Source organism: Bombus vancouverensis, chromosome 15 (assembly GCF_051014615.1).
Source record: "Bombus vancouverensis nearcticus chromosome 15, iyBomVanc1_principal, whole genome shotgun sequence".
Lineage (NCBI taxonomy): Eukaryota > Metazoa > Arthropoda > Insecta > Hymenoptera > Apidae > Bombus > Bombus vancouverensis.
The window spans coordinates 11,548,898-11,567,729 of record NC_134925.1 but is presented as its reverse complement, the minus strand read 5'-3'; the positions used below and the strand labels follow the sequence as shown (position 1 = coordinate 11,567,729).

Below are 18,832 nucleotides of genomic sequence, written 5' to 3'. Positions count from 1 at the left end.
AATAGAAATATTCTTAGAAAAACATAAAAATAGCTTTTAATACAGAAATTTCATATCAAATTGCAGAAAAATTCACGAACGTTCGTAGTGTTTCGGGAAATAATCTTGTGTTACTTTAGAAAAGGAAGAAGCATTTTCTCTACCAAGCAAATCTAGCGCTAACGAGTCTAAAGCTCGTTCGCAACGTTCGCTTCCATCGACGCGTGCCGTCGTCCCAAACGTTGCGTATTTATGCGCTTCAAGTATTGCGTCAGCTCTTTGTTATGTCGTCAAACGATCCACGAGCAGCGGTTATTGGTTTGTCGACGTTTTTCCGAGATCTCTCGCTGCAGTCGAAAGAGGCTTGTAAAGTGTTTTATGATGCACGTTTACTCCACGGCTCTTTTACAAGACACATCGTTGTCAACGACCGTCGAAATGAAATTTCAGATTAAAATCGAGGCCAGCCGTTGTTCCTAGCACCGAACGGATCCGAGTTGCCGGATTCATGAAATTTCATAAGGCCGCCAGGGTTTTATTCCAACTTACCCATAAAATTATGTTAATTTTGAACTAGTAAATTTCGATGACAATGAGATTATCGATGTCGCGAATCGTTCCCCAGGGCTCTGGTATGGGCTAATGGTAGATTTGGCGCTGAATCGACTTTGACCAACTTTTTAAGCGACTGATTTACTTGATTACAGATCAAAAGCTGGAAAGATGATTCGTGACTATCTGATGCTGCTCTCGTGGCTATGCGCGGTGCAAGGAAAAATAGGTAAATGTATGCATACGTATATAGACGACTGTGTTTGCTACCGTACCGCGGAGATCCAACCTCAATTCTACGTAACGCGCGTTTGAATTGTACGCGTTATTTCTCGTTGCATACAACCATGTTGCCGACTGGCTGAATTATTAAAACGAGTGAAACTTTCCACGTCGAATATGGGTCGGCGTTCTTTGAGCGCGATCGAGACAGAATTTATTCGACAGTCGTACATTAACGTCCTCCCCCTTGTTACGGTTAATTATGGACGAAGTTAACAAGCTGACGTAACGTACGACCACTAACGAAAATGTTATAACAAAGTTATCGAGTTCACGAAAATTCCTTGACCCAATTCACGTGAAATTTCCTTTCCTTTATCTTCCCTAAGGTATTCTGTTTCAACTAAGGTTACTTTGAATGCCGATATAAGTATGATTACTTGCAAAGTATTTCAATTTCCAAAGTTTCTCATTGGCAGTATTTTACTCGTGAAACAAAAATTTTCGTTGGATCATTCAAATGAAAAATTACATTTGAAATGGAATTTATTTCTTTACAATGTATAGTCATTTTGTACTTGCTATTAAACCTATAAATATGATTTGAAATAATTAACAGCAACTTTAACACCTGGATATAACGCCGCGTTATTACTTCGTATTAGAAGCGTTTTAATGGCCTACGCAGAACGGTTTATACTCATTTTTCTTTTAAACGGTTGAAAAACATCTTTCAGGACAGAATTAAATGGTGTTAAATTTCTGCACTCTGTTTATGTACATATTTTTATGCAATTGTGCGGCTACAAATATAGTAGTACAGCGCACAGTGGATAGATAAAGATATTATTGAAACTGAAATGCAAAAATAAATATTTTATTATCGATCGTAAAAATATAGCTCCGAAGTCTTGTTAATAATCACGTTAGAACTGGAATAGTACGGAATATATAGATTGAAAACAGAAGATGGAATACAGAAGATAGATTTAGATCGGAATATAGATAGAATGAAGGTACGGATTTCTTTCGCAAACTGAACTGACTAGAAATTTTTCAGCACGGTAGTTTAACAATCCTGTATGCAATTTATTTGTTACGCCATCCTGTCCTGTTTACTCTTATGTGCAATATTACTTAAAAATTGTGTAGATATCGTTTTTGAAACGCACAGCGAAAGACCTATCCGACAGGAAAGTTTTGCACGATATTGTTACGTTTCGGTGCTTTAAAATTCTTGATCGATCCTAATTAAACGATCCTGGTCAAAATATTAATTCATCCTAATTTAAAACGCTCGAGATTCAACAACAACAGCCATCGGGATTGCGTGTGTTGGTTTGATAAATTCAATCTACCCGTTGAATCGATCGTCGAGTCTAATTACTTTGCAAACTAGCCGCACTTCGTGAGAAAACGGATTGCGCGACTAATTTAAAACAATCCGTCTTATGTTCGGCGATTCGATTCGTCTCGATTTGATTCGTCGCGCTGGAAAATACGAATCCGTTTACCGATGACGATCGAATTCGTTCGAAACCGTGCTTCGCGTTTTCGAAGGCATCAACCTCGCAGTTTTGCATCCTTGTCTCGTCGTGACGTTACGTTGATTCGCGGAAACGGTAGGGGAGAAACGATGAATGAAAATGCAACGGAACGAGATGCAAATAGAAGCTGAAACGCAGAAGGCGCGACGACCTCGTTCTCTCTGCTTCTAGGGTATTTCTGGCACATCACTGACATCCACTATGATCCGAGGTACTCCACCCAAGCAAACGCGGCAAACGGTAAGTAACTTCGTTTTATTTCGTACGTACGTTATATGTCTTTGCCTTCTCCTTATCGTTGTCGCGAGACAGCGATTTTTTATGCATCTGTGCGAAATTCAAAGATGCAAAGATACACACAATCGATATAATATACAAATATACATACACCTACCGACAAAACTTGACGAACATCATGATCGCCTGGATCGATAAAATAGTAAACAGAGATAACAGTTCATACACGAAATTATAATACGTTTTTTTTTCGATTACGCTACTGTAATACGTGTATATGAAACAAGTAGATGTATATAACACGAAAATATAATAAAGAAACTTTATGTTTCATATTAACCTATGTTTTGGCTTCGAAATCTTGCCCTTCGTTTTCAATCTCATTCGCTTTGGCAATCGATTCGATATTATTTATATCTTTCGCATAAAATTTCGTAAAAGAGCAGTCGTTCCATTATAATTGGCATTGAAAAGACTAAATATCACAGCACCGACTGTTAATCAAACCCGAAGAAACGAAATCTTTTTTCCCCAAGCTCTGTCGCAAAATATTCGATAAAATTTTTCCCTTCGGCGATGTAACCTTTGCACAGTACGCCCCTAAAGTTTAGTCAAACATTTCAGGAACAGAATATATTCAGCTTTCACCCCTTGCTACCCGTGCCTATATTTTCCTCCTGTTCCCGTCGCTATTTACCGATCGTTTTAAAGTACCTGGCGTGTTTGGTTGGCACGAGGTTTGCATGAAATAACGCTACCTGAAATTGCGTCCCATACCAAGCACGAGCTGGGGCCGACTCCGTGTCATTTGGACGTTAGCGTGGCAATACACGAGCGTCCGCTGCGCTGCTCCCTTAATACGAGCACTATGTTCCCACGTGTTCGTTTCCTCATTTCTGTTTTTCTTTGTCTTTTTTTTTTTTTTTTTTTTTTTTGTCTTCTTGTTTCCTCTTCAGCTTAGCCAGGTCCCTGCTTTCAGCGTGCTGGAACACGAAGAACGGTGTGAACAGCGGTCGGAAAACCCCCGGAGAATTCGGTGACTACGGCTGCGATTCGCCCTGGGCCCTGGTAGAATCAGCAGCAATGGCAATGACATCCAATCGCGGCGAAGGAATCAAGTTCGTTCTTTGGACGGGGTAAGTTTACAAATTTGTACTACGAATGACTATGAATAGTATTGACATGCCATCGTATTTACATTTATTGCATTTACATACTAATTAAATAGGTACAAGTACATTCAATTTTGTATCGCTCAATAACAGATACTTATCGTATGACTACAAAGGTTTAATAAGGATATATCGATATATGGTATAGAATATATGTCGATATTGCAAGGGTATGTGCTAATATCTTTTACAGCTATTACACGCATATCTCTTATCGTCGAAGAACTTTCGACGTTGCTCGTACAAACAACTAAACGAACGAGCAAAGGAATAACGAAATTATATAGTATTTTTTTGAAATGAAAAGCTTCCGAAGTGCAGATAACCTTAGATTTCCTCAGTTTGTGGTTCGAAATATCGCGTTTCTCGATGGACAGATTAAATTCGGCGTCTGACTTGTTGAAAAATTAGCTTATACAGCGCGAATCTCGACACTGTCAGAACTTTCATTCTACAACTTCGTTCGCGGTTCAAGTCAAAAGTTATATAGAGTTGGGTTGACAATCAAAAATACTACGCTAACGCTGCTCACTTTAGTATTCTTATTATTAGCGATATGATGTAGGATTTGCGGAATGCTCAACCGATTAATCGGCGTATCGCTATCATCGGAGCAACAAGCTTAACGCGACAATTCGATTTTCATGGAGTAAGAAATTAATAAAAACGAATGCCCAGATAATGTGACGTGAAATTCTAATTACTGGGTAACTACGAAAATAATAAACGACGAATATTCAACGTGTCAACAACGGACGGAAATAGAAATCGAGGATGAAATTAACGAGCATTCGATTGGATGACGAATCGGTATCGCACGAATGTTCTGATGGCTATTAGTAAATTGGCCGATGAATCAACGAAAACTGATTAGCCTTTAACACGCAGTTTCGTAAACTAATCTGATAATTGATAATTCGCAAACTGGAGGAACAAGAATGTAGTGGACTATAAAGATTTGTGTTTGTTGGACGCAACACAGTGGCTGCGTGCTTCGTATAAATTAAACCGTACAATCGCTAGTTTAATAGAGTTTGATCGATTTATTTACATACAACCGAATCGCGAATGTTAATGCACTTATGAATAAATTATCGAACAAATTGATAATTCCCTTCTGATTTGCGAAATCTAATGAACATTCATTAGTATCGATATAAGTTTATTATCCCAGCCAATTGCACTTGTAATTTCTTTAGCTTATTATCGGAAAGAAATTATAGAAGCGGGAGTTGTGTTTAATTACACTTTCTCACGGTTTCTCTCTTGACGGTTACGCTTTAATTTTCTTCCATTGAAATTTTAAATCGTGTGTATCTATAATACGATTTGAAATAATACAATTCCTGGAATATTATTTTATTTGCTTTGAGCAGATGTTACACAGTTTGTAAAAACGTAACAATTCCATTAATTCTTAAGTATTTCTACGCAGGTACAGATATATATGCACATATAGTGTTTGAGCTGTAATCCTATTGTAAAACAAACTTATACGCATAGTACTGTGCAACCACATTATCCAGCATGCATAACATGCACGAAAGTTCAGTAGTTCCATGTGTATACATGTATGCGTTATACTTCTAACCAATTATCAGGTAACTAAGAAAGTTTGTTTCTCTCACAATAGGGAAGATAGAGAAGTAAATACGGAGAAAACACATTTTATTCGTTAGGATAGTTACTCACTCTCACATTCATTTAACTTTCTTTTTTACGGAAAAAGAGTTTATAAACCGGTTGTAAACTCTTCTAAAAACGATTTAGAATGAAAACAACTTCTCCGATGTTGATTCTACGATTTCCCAATTTCTGAATTGTCGATGCTGAAGAACATTGCTTTATCTCTCTTAAGTTTTGTTTCTGTTTTTCTCGGGGGGGGGGGGGGGACGGATTTTTTTTCTATGCATTTATAAATTAAAAAATTCTACGTATATTAATTTGAAATAATTAGTAGTACGAGAAAAAATGTTTTTCTTTTAGCAGTCACCTTTTCAGACATAACATTTTATCGAAAAACAAAATTATGCTAATTACGTCGACGTAGCAATTATTATCTCAGCTCTTTTATCAAAGAAACTTCTACATTATCGACGAAAAAGAATATTTAACGCGTCAAAAATATTTATGTAACGATACAACGAGTTATCGAACAAGAAATCCAAATGCTAACTCATGTAAGTTTGCGCTGCAACTCGATTTCGAGGTTTTGGTTGTTCCGACTTTACGTGACTGATATCGTATTTCACCATCAATTCACAATACAAAGTTGATATCACACACTCTCACGAACAACCCAGATTACTCAGCAAGAGTCAGAGTCACACGCGAAATCTACAATTTCTCTATTCCCGTTCCTCCGTTTATAGCGTTCTGTTTTCAGTCTTTCAATGTACTTTAATGCTTCATCTTAAACTACCTCCGACCACATTATTACGAATCTAAAATTGCCCGATATATTGGATTACAGTTTGCATCTGTCGTACGTTCGCCCGCGAAACAAAAATGAAATATACAGGATTACGCAAGAGATTGAAAAGATTTTGACGATTAATTAAATTTTCTCAAAGAATGCTGATAAATAACGCAAATGTTGAAATCAAGGTTTTCCGTGTAAAATGTAGCTCTTATAGCGGCATTCCTCCGATTTAAATTGGTTCCTACATATAGGAATTATATTACTCTGAAATTATAAAGATCGCGCACATGCACAGCCGGAAGATACAACTCCTAACAGCAGCAGCGGGTCCAGACAATGTAATATTCTGGAATCAAATAAAAATTAATGAAGAAAATCTTCGCTCCCAGGGAAAAAATCCAGTCTCTAAGAGAATCTAATTGCAGCAATTTTTGTAATGGCGTTCTGGTAAAGGGTGGTACGAAGTTCCGCAGCTTTCTCATTAAGTTCCAACAACACGTGTACGTAGTATATACAAACCATTTTTAACTACGTACTTGTCTAGATACGAATCCTCTGTTCATACTTCTCGACTTGTATCATTCGATTTTCCAAGTTCTTAATTAAATTCGCCATTTAAAAATGCATACGTTTTATAAAAGTTTCTTTGCACGTCTAGATACGAACAGGTTGAAAATTTTCATTCATTTGGAAACCTTGACGCTTTGACATCAAGATATTTTTCTCTCCACCACCGGGAAGAAAGGAAGGGAAAGGAAAGGAAGGGAGAAATGTAAAATGATAACTGTAATTTCTTATTTAACGAGTTCTTATGATACGATATTTCAATGCAAAGTCAGAATTAAGTGAAATCTTTGCGAGACACGTTATTAAAGAGAAAGACTTCATTTTCTATGGGGATCTGTCTGTAATAATTCTTTTAAGGCCTTTCGATAAATCAGAGCTAAAACGTGTTACCAAGCGTGTGCCAAGTACTAAGTGGAAGCCATACGTGTGTATACTTAACGTCCATCGTTTCTTAAGCTACATACTTTCCTGGGTTTATCGCGTCTAATTTTTAACGCTTCGACGAACATTCTATTTTCTGTTTCGAACTATGCTGTACATACGTAATACCGATACCGTCTCTTTTGAAAACATCTGTCATGTACTAATTTTATGATAGAATTAATTTATTCATTAGTAGCAATAACGATAAAAGTTCCCCTTAATCCCCTAACCGGGTATGACGAAATATTTCGTCATGTGAATATAGTTATTCCTACATACGCAAGAAAATATTCCCCAGTAAAAGGTTAACAATTTAGATCAAAAGACAGACACGAATCGATTGAGAACAGGTATACTTTCTTGATTGTAGAAATCTGTATGCAAAATGGCCAATATGCCTTTTAGTAGTCTATGACTTACATACTATAATAAAAAACAGTCATTCTCAGTCAGTCTCGTTCTTCTTGTATCGATTTGGAGCTGAAACCGTTGAGATGCTGAACTACAGCATCCCGCTTGAATTTATTCGCATTACGCGAAGCAACGTTTCTTCGTATTTGCCAGGGAAATCGTAATAATTCTGACAGACGCTGGTCAGCCATATGTTACGTACTCTAACGTACTTACACTAACGAGCCTGTAACTACTTGTTGCAGTGACGCGCTGACGCGCACTACTGGCATGAGCGCCGAGCTTCGTCTGCAGTGTTTGCGGAATTTGACCGATCTGTTGTCTCGCACGTTTAAGGAACAGTTTGTGTTTCCGGCGCTCGGACACGACGACATCGGGGTGAACTTCTCACAACTCGCCGAGATCTGGCAGCATTGGTTGCCGCAGGAAGCTCTGGATACCTTTAAAACTGGTACGAACAAGTGTTTTCCTTTTTCCCTGCCTTGACTCTTCTCTTTGGCTTCTATCGTTATACTGGAAGATATTTCTCTATGTGAAAGCGTTTTGCAATGGCGAACGGCTCGGAAATCGGATTAAAGCAAGCGGACGTACTCTTGAGTCCGAATCTCTCGAGAATACCTATGTTTCATATAGAGAAATTGTTTTAGTAATATCGATAAAAGACGACTGTTTTCTTTTTCCATTATTTGCTGTTTTCTATTCCGAATCCAACTCGTGGCAAAAGAGAAAAAATATTGATACGAGTGTACTTTAAATCGATTATACAGTTACAAAGCTTCGTTTCTCTCTTATTTCTGTTTTATGGACAGGACTATTTCATATACGACGCTTTGTCTTAATTTATGCTTCGCACAGCATCTTTCAAATTTATTCAATTTTTATTCACTTTCGTTTATTTATTTTTTCAGCTTCTCTATTCAAAGAATGTCAACACACGCTATACTCATAAGCCTTTTGCTCCTCCTTTCCTTTTTTACCATTCGGAATTGAACAAAACCTAATTCAAACGACATACGATTAACAACAACTTCCACCTAACGATATAACAGATTTTTATCCCACCAACAACCTCCTTTACAGAGTAGTCGCTTTAATAGCCCGTACAACCCTTTTCAGATCCATTATTTATGCGAAAAAATCAATACCACTTCGATACTTCTCACCCAATACAATACGAGCATCCCGCGTTGGCTTCAATCAGCCGCCATTTCCACGAACGTATACCCACTTCAATCTTTACGAACACACGAACGAATAAAATTCAAGCGCAGCGCTCGAGCAAACAAAAATTTCTTCCCCGAACAATTCTCCCTTCTACCTACCGCTTCCTGTTGCCGTCGTGCCGTTTCAATAAAAGTCCAATAACATCCGCCGTCCGAGCGAATTGCGAAAGAAGATCGCGAAAAAGAAAAAAAAAAGCGAGCGTACTCCGCATAAACTGGCAGCTTAAACGCATCCGACTATTTCGTACACTTGTTACAGCCGGATATTACACGATAGAGCAGCGGTCGGAAAAGTATCGAATCATTTTCCTCAATACGAATTTGTGGTTGAACACGGCTGACAATCGTATGCTACATCGCTCCGGAAGTAGTACGATCGACAACACGCAGGATCCTTTCGATCAATGGTCCTGGTTCCAGATGACTCTCGAGACCGCGCGGAGGAAGAAGGAAACGGTAAGACACATTTCTTCTATAATTGAATGGAAACCGGCAGTAAGCGAAGGTCTTGCGCGCATTTAGCAGCACGTCTCGAAGAAAGCGGTTTTTAAGTTACGCTGTTCCACAGGTAGAGCGCGGATATCTGTGCGAATTCTCATATTTTTATGAATATAATTAAAAACAATGAAATTTAGATAGGAAATTGTTTTATCTATCGCGTATCGTAAAAATTTCTACATTTTGTCTGTTTTTACATCTCCAAATTTCCCATAAACGCAAGCGAATCTGCACTCTAAGCATAAGTTTCAGATAACTAACACCACGTCGCTTTTCGACGAGATATTTGCAACCATACTTTGCTGCTACTTCGACTTTGATCGCAATGCACTATCGACTCTTATTCGAGGTTTTCGTACGATTCACCGATGATATTATTAAACTGAACTCATAACATGTCGTTATCGCGATATCGTTTCCAGTATCCTGAAGTTCTTATTATTTTTGCGTCGGAACAATATTCCACTGAGTTTTAAGATACGTAACGTTATTAAAGTCAGCAGCTTCGCAAACTTTTGTTTATCCCCGCTATGGCAAGGTTATATAGCCGGACGAGAGATTGCGTATCAAATCCCATCCTTCGTCGACATTTCCTCCAGGCTGTTCCTCTCGCTTTTCAACAAGTTGTATAAATTTTGTCGACAAACACAGATTCGATCGACTAATTCTTTTAGAAAATTAAAACCCTATTTTTCTCTGTCGTATCTTTATTCTTTCGAAAAAGGAAAAACATATTGGATACTTGAGAGACTTTCATGAAGTCTCACTACCGTGAGTTCTTTGAAGCACGAATATGTGAAGATTATCATCTTTATTGCGGTTGCGAAGAGATGATATTTCTTTATGACTTTCTTGACATACTCTCTATATATATTTGTACTTCTTTGAAACGTATCTGCCACTTTACGTACTTACATTTCACGAACTTCTTTATCATTTCTTCAGCATTTATATTTAAATTGTAAAAAATTTGTTCCAAGAAATATCACCGTATAAAAGCGTCTGCAGAAAGTGACGATACCTCGTGATACAATTTTTTTTGCCATTACATTTATCATACAATGGGACACGATGATTACGAAGCATAGTGATTATATTCGTAAAATTTGAAACAGTCGACTATTCTTTGTATTAATAAGCCATAGTATCTAACGAGACCATCGGTTACGCTAATTATACGTTTTCGATTATTATTCACGTTGTATATTAATTTTTCACGAAATGTATATTCGCAACAAGTCTCTTGTAACTTTGATATACGTTTCCAGATCCGTTTTACATTTTACTGCTATAATCACCGTGATTCATAATCACCGTGTCCCGTTATAATGATAACGAAATTTCAAAAAGTTTCGTATAATGCGCATATTTCGAATAATTTGTACATAGTACGTCGAACAACCGCGTTACCCTTTCCACGCAGAACATTTATACGAATGTTCATGCTCTCTATCAATTCGACGTAATGCATTCACGACACCGTTACGAGCGAGATCCCTGATCAAACAAAGAAGGAGCATGAACAAGAAAGTGAGAATAACATCGTTCGGAGAATTGCTCGGCCAGCTCCTTTGTTTGTTCGGTTTTCCCGTTTTAACGACCCGCTTTTCTCCTGCAGGGCCTGCTATTTGATCGTTCTGAGAGTAAACGTCGGAGCAATAGCAATTGTAATTCATTATACGATTCATCATTAAGCAGTCAATATTTTTCAAGTGCAGTTTTCCACAGCTCTCATCGAAATGACTGCTTCGAAGAAAATGCAATTAAAAGTTTACCGTTGTCATCTAGACGTAATAGCTTCTCTCAAAGAACGATATGAAATGGTACGAAGGAAGAAGGCAAGGAAATTTCATAATCAACATTGATCCAGAAGGAAGTTGCCCTTAAGAAGATTTGCTCGAGTGCGAAGAAATTTCTTTTCGAAGAATGGCACTCGAAGGGAAATGTGCTTTTATGGCAGGAATACAATAGTCTTTGTTCAGAAACAAGCTGCTTGCGACGAACGTTACAGTATTACAGCGAGAGATTCAGTTCGATGTGTAGTACCAAGTACAAGTGAGTCCAACTTTGTAAGATGTAAAGAAGGTCTGTATAATTATTATCTATGAGAATCCTTCGACGAATCGTTGAAGAAACTTCCTTAACGATTCAATTAATTAACTAATCCGAAGGAGTATTTGGCAAAAGAGTCGACACATTTAACATACCGGGGAAATGACACGTTTAATGCCGGGGGAAATTTGTCGTGAATTCAGATTCCGTATCGTCAGATTTCGTAAAAATCAATTTCGCTACGGCGCTAATGAGATTTCAAAATGTTTCGCGTAATACAATGTAGCAAGTTTCTTCGAATACTTGCGTGAGCCATTGCGTATATTTATCTTGTATAATAGAACGATACTTGTTTCGTGGCACGACAAGTTCGATAATTAAAGGATCAAGCGAGACATATGTACGATGGATTGTGCACGCTCGTAAAACAAACCCTGCATAGTTTAAATCGACGAGCAGACGAGAGGAAGGCAGACGGATGAACAGATAGCGAGAGAGAAAAAGAGAGAGAAATGGAAGAAGAGAATCAGGGAAGGTTCGTCCAAGTGGCGGTAAAGGAAGTTTATTGACGAAACGTCAATTCCCGAGGATGAAAATCGTGCGGCGCCGCGCAGTATCAATGCTGATGCCGCTTCGTTTCCTCCATTTTGGTTCCCGTCGCGATAAATTATTTACACGGGACGCAGTTATCGGGATGACAGGCTATCAGTCAATAACAGAACTTCCGACCCAAAGCTTTATAGCCTGAAAGCGACCGTTGAATCCGCCTTCTCCGTGTGGGGATATGAAGTTTCGCAGGAAATATTAATATTCGATATTGTTCGACAGCTCGATGATCATTCCATCGCGGGATACCGTCTGCATGCACGGTATGAAATTTTCGAAGACAACGGTATAAACCGCGCTTACAGATGAATTTTATAGAATGGTTATCTTTTTAGGGAATTACGATGATAATAATTCACAGTCATAGAGAGAGAAAGAGAGAGCGAGAGAACGAAAAGTACAAACATATAACTTGGTAAATAGTAGGTGATATAATATGTGAAATTTAACGATACGAGATACATTAATATTACATGTAATTGGTATCAAGCGATAGCATTTCCCGTGTACAATGTTTCAGCTGTTTTAAACCGATTTAGCGCTATCCTATCGATACGAGTAGACGTGACAATTCTTTTCGAATAAAACCTTTTTTACATAGTTGCAAAAATGTACTTCTTACATGGTAATTGAAAGAGTTAAGTGGCAGATGTATAATAGTAGAACGGTGGTAGTAATGAAGTAATTAAATTTAAAAAATAACGAAACGGTTGATATCGATTTATCGACTTTTTACGTTCGTATCGGAAAATACGTTTGAATGTTTTTTCCTATTAATATTGTATATATTAGTTTGTTTATTTCACGCAAAAATCCAAGATATAGTTGTCACAAACTTTTACGATTAATGCCTTTAGTTACGGCGCTAGTTACGTATTTTTAGACAGCTATCTAACAGTATTGTTCATTTTGAAGTATGTACGTTGTCGAGTATAATTAAACGGTAGTATGTTTATTTTTATTTCGTTATTACGCGTTAGATCTCGTGTACGTACGTGGATAAGTTTATGTTTTGAAAATATTGTTCTAGAATTACGAATTGTATTTCTTTCGTAATGCGATCAACGCGTTGACTCTTCTATATACATACGTATAAATAATACCAATCAATAAGTTCAATCACGATAAACAAGCGGATGAGGATAAGCACGATGAATAAAGTTGTTTGTATTTACAGACCAAACAGACTCTTTCTTTACTAAAGGAACAGAGATGCGGAAATTAAGGTATAAAAGTTACGAACTTTTTTCTATCGATATAACGATCGTCTATTTTGAAGTTTATTAAATATTGTTAAATTCTTTTACATGTAGTTTTATTCCGTCGATATCGAATATTGCAAATTTAAGATTCGCGTCCAATATTTCAGAGAAACAATTTTTAAAGCTTTTCAGTAACCAGCTTTTACGTAATATTTTCCAATTCATGTTTCGCAATATCCTTTGTTCCCAATTGCTTCTTTTGATGCGTTAAGTTAATATTCTTTCATATTTTAAAATACTTCTTGCACAAGACCGAGGCGAGTATTACAGTCATAATAAAAAGAAAAAGAACTGTTCCAAATTTATCTAATACGCTCGAGATTTTACATCTTGCGCTTGCAATTTATTAGTAATTTTGTAAAATACTATTACTTCCACCAAGTTATTGTACTCGTCGAACTTTATCTTCCAATGATGTTGTGCTTCTTTAAACATGCTATATACTACAGGCGGAAGGTAGATCGATATTTAATATCTACGCTTACAAGTTACGGGAAAATGGTATAAAAAAGTGGCACAGACCAACAGGCCGCAACTGCTTAAGTTGGCGTCGAACTTTGTAAACGAATCAGGTTTAAGACCCTCGTAATCGTACTAGCGGCGCAGAAATATCACGAATCGATTTATCTTTAGCAAAAAGTCGGTTATAGCCGCAATTCGCGGTGTTTCGCGTCTTTAGAAACGACTTTCACACACACACACACCAAAACTGGAAGACTTACAGTGCACATTACAAATTGTTTCCTCTAAAAGTATCAGATATGAAGATATAAATTTCCTTTCTTATTGACTGTCGTACGATAGGTAAAAATATTGTCCATATACCAAGCAGCAAAATCTCCCTCGTATTGTAGGAAGCCTGGGTTAAATATAGGCCGCTTAGTACGTGAACCTCGAATGAGACACTAGTTACTATATTTGATAATAAAGATATAATTTAGCTCCAAGATGGCTCTTACTCTTAATTCTTTATTTTCAACTATGGATCTCACTAATATAGAACTCTAATTCTGACCAACCATCATAAATCGCCGATTCTTCATTGATTTTATCTCTTTGCGTTTCCCTACCCTTTTCGTTCGATGCAGTTATTCCTAAAAGACATTCGGTCAGAAAATATTACAAAGACAAGTATTATTAAATCCAAAAGCAGGAAAATTTGTTTCGCATAAAATTCATTTATTTCCAGAGGTATATTTTAACAGGCAAATGGGATACTTCTAAATATAAAGTGTATGCGCTTTAACCGAAAACCGTCAAACGCGAGGAAAAATAAGAAAGTATCGTGACACCCGATACCTCGTATATTTAAGATCAAGCATAAATTGCAGGTTGACAATAAAGCACATTTTGATTTTGCCCAAAATCTGTACATACTATTTTTATGCTCGGAAACCAAAGAAATACGAAAATATCGCTTATCGATCTAATTAATGAAAATTCAATCTGATGCCAGTATAATACCGTTTTTAAAGAATTGCACCAGCAAAAGCTGCTCTTCCATTTTTCTCTCGATTAACGTTCGAAGAAACATACTTCGAACAAAAGCACATGATTTCATCGTTTCATGGGAATCTGCGATAGGGTGGAGCGAATTCCGCAGGAGAAAGATGGCCGGGCAATGTGTCTCGTCGATCAAGCCCGAACTCTTTCCCCGAAAATTTACTCTTCGGCCCAATAAACGAGTTTCCATCGGCCCCTGCTGCGAGTTCGATCTTTATCCGGAACAAACGTCTATTTCATATCGGCCGCGATGAAAAGAATTCCAGCGTTGCCCCACCCCTATGTTCCCTTTCGGCTAGGAGAACGACGAGGAAGAGAACTTTATGAGTTTGGTGGCCGGAATGAGATCGACCGCGAATTTATTCCACGGCCAATTACCATTCGGCCGGTGGGCTCTTTGCATTACGATCTCGCCGGATACGCGCTACAATTGCCGCGATATCGGTGTCGGATGACGCGCTGCCTCCAGATATCGGTTATCGATTACGAGCCTCCGGCCGTTTAGAACGAGGAGAATCCTTCAAGCTGGCTGAATGTTACCAGCGGTGATAAATTATGGTAGGACTTTGAATTCCATACACGGAACCAGGATCTATATACTCGTATACCTAAATTGTTGCGTGCCGATCCTATTGATCTCTCGATCACGTTCAAGTACAGAGGATATTCTATAGATTTTTATAAAAAATGTTCCTACCGCGATCCTACCGTAGTCACGAAAGATGCAAAAGTAATTAAAGCATGGAATTTTAGAGAGACGGGAAAACGCAACGTACTAATAAGAACACGATTGAATTTTTCATTTATAGAGAATTTAAGGGTGCAAAAATGCGTTACTGATATTTCCAGTGAAACGGACTAACTACGATAGAACTTCGATAAAAGCTCGAACAAGTCTGCAAGCCGATATCAAGCGCAAACGAGTTATCAGGCTGGAACCACTTAATGCTTTATCGATCTCGTTAGCGTATGAGGAAACCGCGGAAAATAAACGATCCTGGGTTAGCAATAATAATTTAAAACTAAAATCAGCTACGTGTTAGTTTACTAATTTAGGATACGTAGCCAATGCCGTGGCCGTCGTAAATCTTCCTCAACCCCTTGTAAAGTATCACTCAAGCGCGATATCTCCAGAGATTCTACGTGCAGTTTTCTGAAAAATCCTGCTGGACCGTGTGTAGTCGGCTGAACGGAAGATAGAAATCTGATTTGCCCTAGCCAGATATAATCCTTCCTCCATCTCCTTTTCAACGCTCGTTCCCCTATTCTATAGCTGCCTGTCTTTGTTCTTTCTCTCTCTCTCTCTCTCTCTCTCTCTCTTTATCCTGTGCAGAACGTTCGTAAGGGGATCATATGAAACGTTCGTACGGCAGATTGGCAAGAACGATCGTCGCAAGCTCATGTCGAAGATCGATCGATGACCGATAATACGATTACAAATTACGAGCCGTTTAGACACGTCAGCGGATGAAACTGACCAATCAACGACACCATTGTTACCCTATCCGATTTATCGACGACCGAACCGTGAATAGCACGGTGATTTTTGTGCCTATCGACGATGCACTTTTCAGCTGGAAATCAACGTTCGACCGAGATTCACCGGCACACTAGGGAAAAAATTTATATGTGAGCCTGTTTTTCTGCCAGATAGCGCGGCTACGTTTATTGCTAGCCGCGAGAAATTAAATTCAACCTCGGAGTACCAATACTTTTTGTATTCGTTCGTTGGTGCACACTCGATGGACATATCGAATTGCAATGGACAAAACAAAATTGGATAAGATTGTTTTTCGTTCCTCTAGAGGCGACGGACCGTTAAATTGTTGTTATAACACGAGAGCTACCGTTTTCGTATTTTCTATATACAAAAAAAAAAACAAAAAAATATGTTTTGTATATAGGATTTATTCTGTTTGTTGCTATCCGTTAAAAAATATTTTAGCTCAACGTGAAAAACGATTTTCTTCGAACAGGTATAAATAAAAGAAAATAAGTCTTTGCATTCGACAGGAGAATATTTTATCACATTGTCGTGCTCTATGAATAAAACAGAAAGACAAAACGCATTTACATCTTTTTCATACCGTTGGCGATACTTTAGCAATTATTCAAAACGATAGTCATCTGTAGACGCTCTATATTTACTTCTAACAAGAAAATACTGAGTTTTCTTCGTGGATAAATTATTTTCGGATAAATGGAACAAATGTTGCGTCATAATCACTAAGCTAGAATGAAAGCTGAGCAGAGAAATTCGAGTATCGCACGAAGCTGGTCTACGTGATAACCCGTAACAGAAATGCAGTCTGGCAAAGATAGAACAGCTTCTTCCTGAAAGTGTAACACTTGAACACCATGCGTATTTGTAAAATGTCGAGCACTCTTTCGTCTCCAAGCGTGTCGTTCGTGTGCAAGCGAATGCAACGAACGTATACGAAACACGACTACGTAAAATCTTGCTTACCATCATATGCAGATTCTTTGAAAGCATACTACGTCCCATTTGGATTGTGACGCGAACTCTACGTGCGCAAACCATACAAAGGTAGGCACTCAGCCTCGCTTTTCTTCTGTCACTGGCATTGATCATTACGCCATCAAGATCCATCTTGCTGCGAGTTCAGTTTTTTTTACACGTTTTTCTAACGATATTTCGTATGATACGAAAGCGTTACAAGCGTCGTATATAAATACAAAAAGTAGCTCACAGCTACGACCAACTTGGGAACATCGGTAAAAATTTATTTCTTAAATTGCTCCTAAACTTCGGTGTACGATCGATCCAGTTTTGTAAATAAAGTGTCCAAAGTATAAGACGATTTTGGAACAAAAGAACGCGTTCATCAATTGTACGAAAGAACAGAAAGTTTCGCCGCCTATTCGAAATTCACCAAGAAGTTTGGAAACTCTGTCAGCCAACGATAAGACTCGGAAGTTGGCGTTAAGTTCTCCCGGAACCGTGCAGTTCTTTTCTGAAGTGAAATTCATTGCCTGCCGTGCCGCACTGCTTCCGTGTGACACGTCCGGGAATAAGAACAGCCGACATTCGCAACGGATTAATTTCCCGATACATCGTGAACGAGAAACGAAAAAACAAGAAATGGAAAAAAAACGAGCGATTTTGTCGATACACGAATTCGCGCGAAGCGACAGGCCAGCTCCCTTTTGCCTCTGTTGAATGTCAGAGAAGCCACACGTAATATACACGTGTACCGATTCTCTGTATCGCGCGCGAAATAGTTCAATTTCACGTTGCAAATCAGATTTTTTTCGGGCTTCTTTTAATATACAAGCCGTGTACCCATCAATCTGACGTGTACGAACGGGGCCGTGCACGAATGTATTCGAACAGAGACGACAGTCCTTTTTCAAAGAGAAGCTGTACGAGTACCGTGTACCGATGTAGTCGCTACACGGTTTCTTCCCTACGGATTGATCGAAAGGCAAGAAACGACGTATTGTGACCCGCGATGGATGTTTAGACGTATTCCTTTCGCATTTCGCTCGCGTTCAAATTTCTCCGTGTTACTTACGAGTTGCATGGAATTTTTTTATGAAACTGTACGCGTTCCTCGCTTTATAAGTATGTTCTTGGTGTTTGCAAGAAACGCAATAGTCGCTGTTTATATGTAGCTTACTTATCGAACAAAGCGCAGAAACGTATATGCTTTATTAAAAAATATGAAAGATTCTGCAGTTTGTAGTTTGTACAACGAAACATATATATACAACATATACAATATAATAATTTCGTTTCATCTCGGTGAACCAGTAAATTCTTTGTATCAGTTCGTATTACACGTATCGCACGCAATAATATCTGTTCGATGTGTCTTTCTTTTTTGAAGTTACACGCACATAAAAGTCCATTGGCGTAAAATCAGAGGCGATATTCGAGGCAAAAGTACCGTTCTCTCTGTATTTCTTATTTTTATCATAACTTTCGAATAAAGCTTTAAATGAGTTATGTTTATATAACCGCTTTTGCTTAATTATACCGGTAGTATAAACCGAGAAAGTTTCGACCGTGTAAGATCTTCGCTACGTACATGCGCCGCCAATTTGATCAAGTATCCAAAATTCATGAACACGAATTTGATATTGTTAATATCTCGATATGAATTTTCCGCTATGCCTAGAATCTCAATCTCGT

At 38.1% G+C, this 18,832-nt stretch overlaps 2 protein-coding genes across 7 annotated transcripts in view; one reads left to right on the top strand and one right to left on the bottom strand.

Moving 5' to 3' along the window:
- Positions 1-18,832, bottom strand: part of LOC117160516 (glutathione S-transferase 1-1-like) — a 157,410-nt gene that overhangs the window by 48,122 nt on the left and 90,456 nt on the right. For 2 of the 3 annotated variants that reach the window (XM_076624910.1, XM_076624908.1), the window contains one exon: positions 3,296-3,520. The exons of the other annotated variant lie outside the window; for it this stretch is intronic. The gene's annotated coding sequence lies outside the window, so the exon portion shown is untranslated. The remainder of the gene's footprint in view (positions 1-3,295; positions 3,521-18,832) is intronic. 3 annotated transcript variants of the gene reach the window in all.
- LOC117160460 (cyclic GMP-AMP phosphodiesterase SMPDL3A) overlaps positions 1-18,832 on the top strand; it is a 49,719-nt gene that overhangs the window by 23,154 nt on the left and 7,733 nt on the right. For all 4 annotated transcript variants that reach the window (XM_033341186.2, XM_033341188.2, XM_033341189.2 and 1 more), the window contains 5 exons: positions 687-760; positions 2,472-2,540; positions 3,517-3,673; positions 7,778-7,983; positions 9,015-9,211. In XM_033341186.2, coding sequence (XP_033197077.1) covers positions 703-760; positions 2,472-2,540; positions 3,517-3,673; positions 7,778-7,983; positions 9,015-9,211 — 687 coding nt within the window. In that variant the 5' untranslated portion in view covers positions 687-702. The remainder of the gene's footprint in view (positions 1-686; positions 761-2,471; positions 2,541-3,516; positions 3,674-7,777; positions 7,984-9,014; positions 9,212-18,832) is intronic.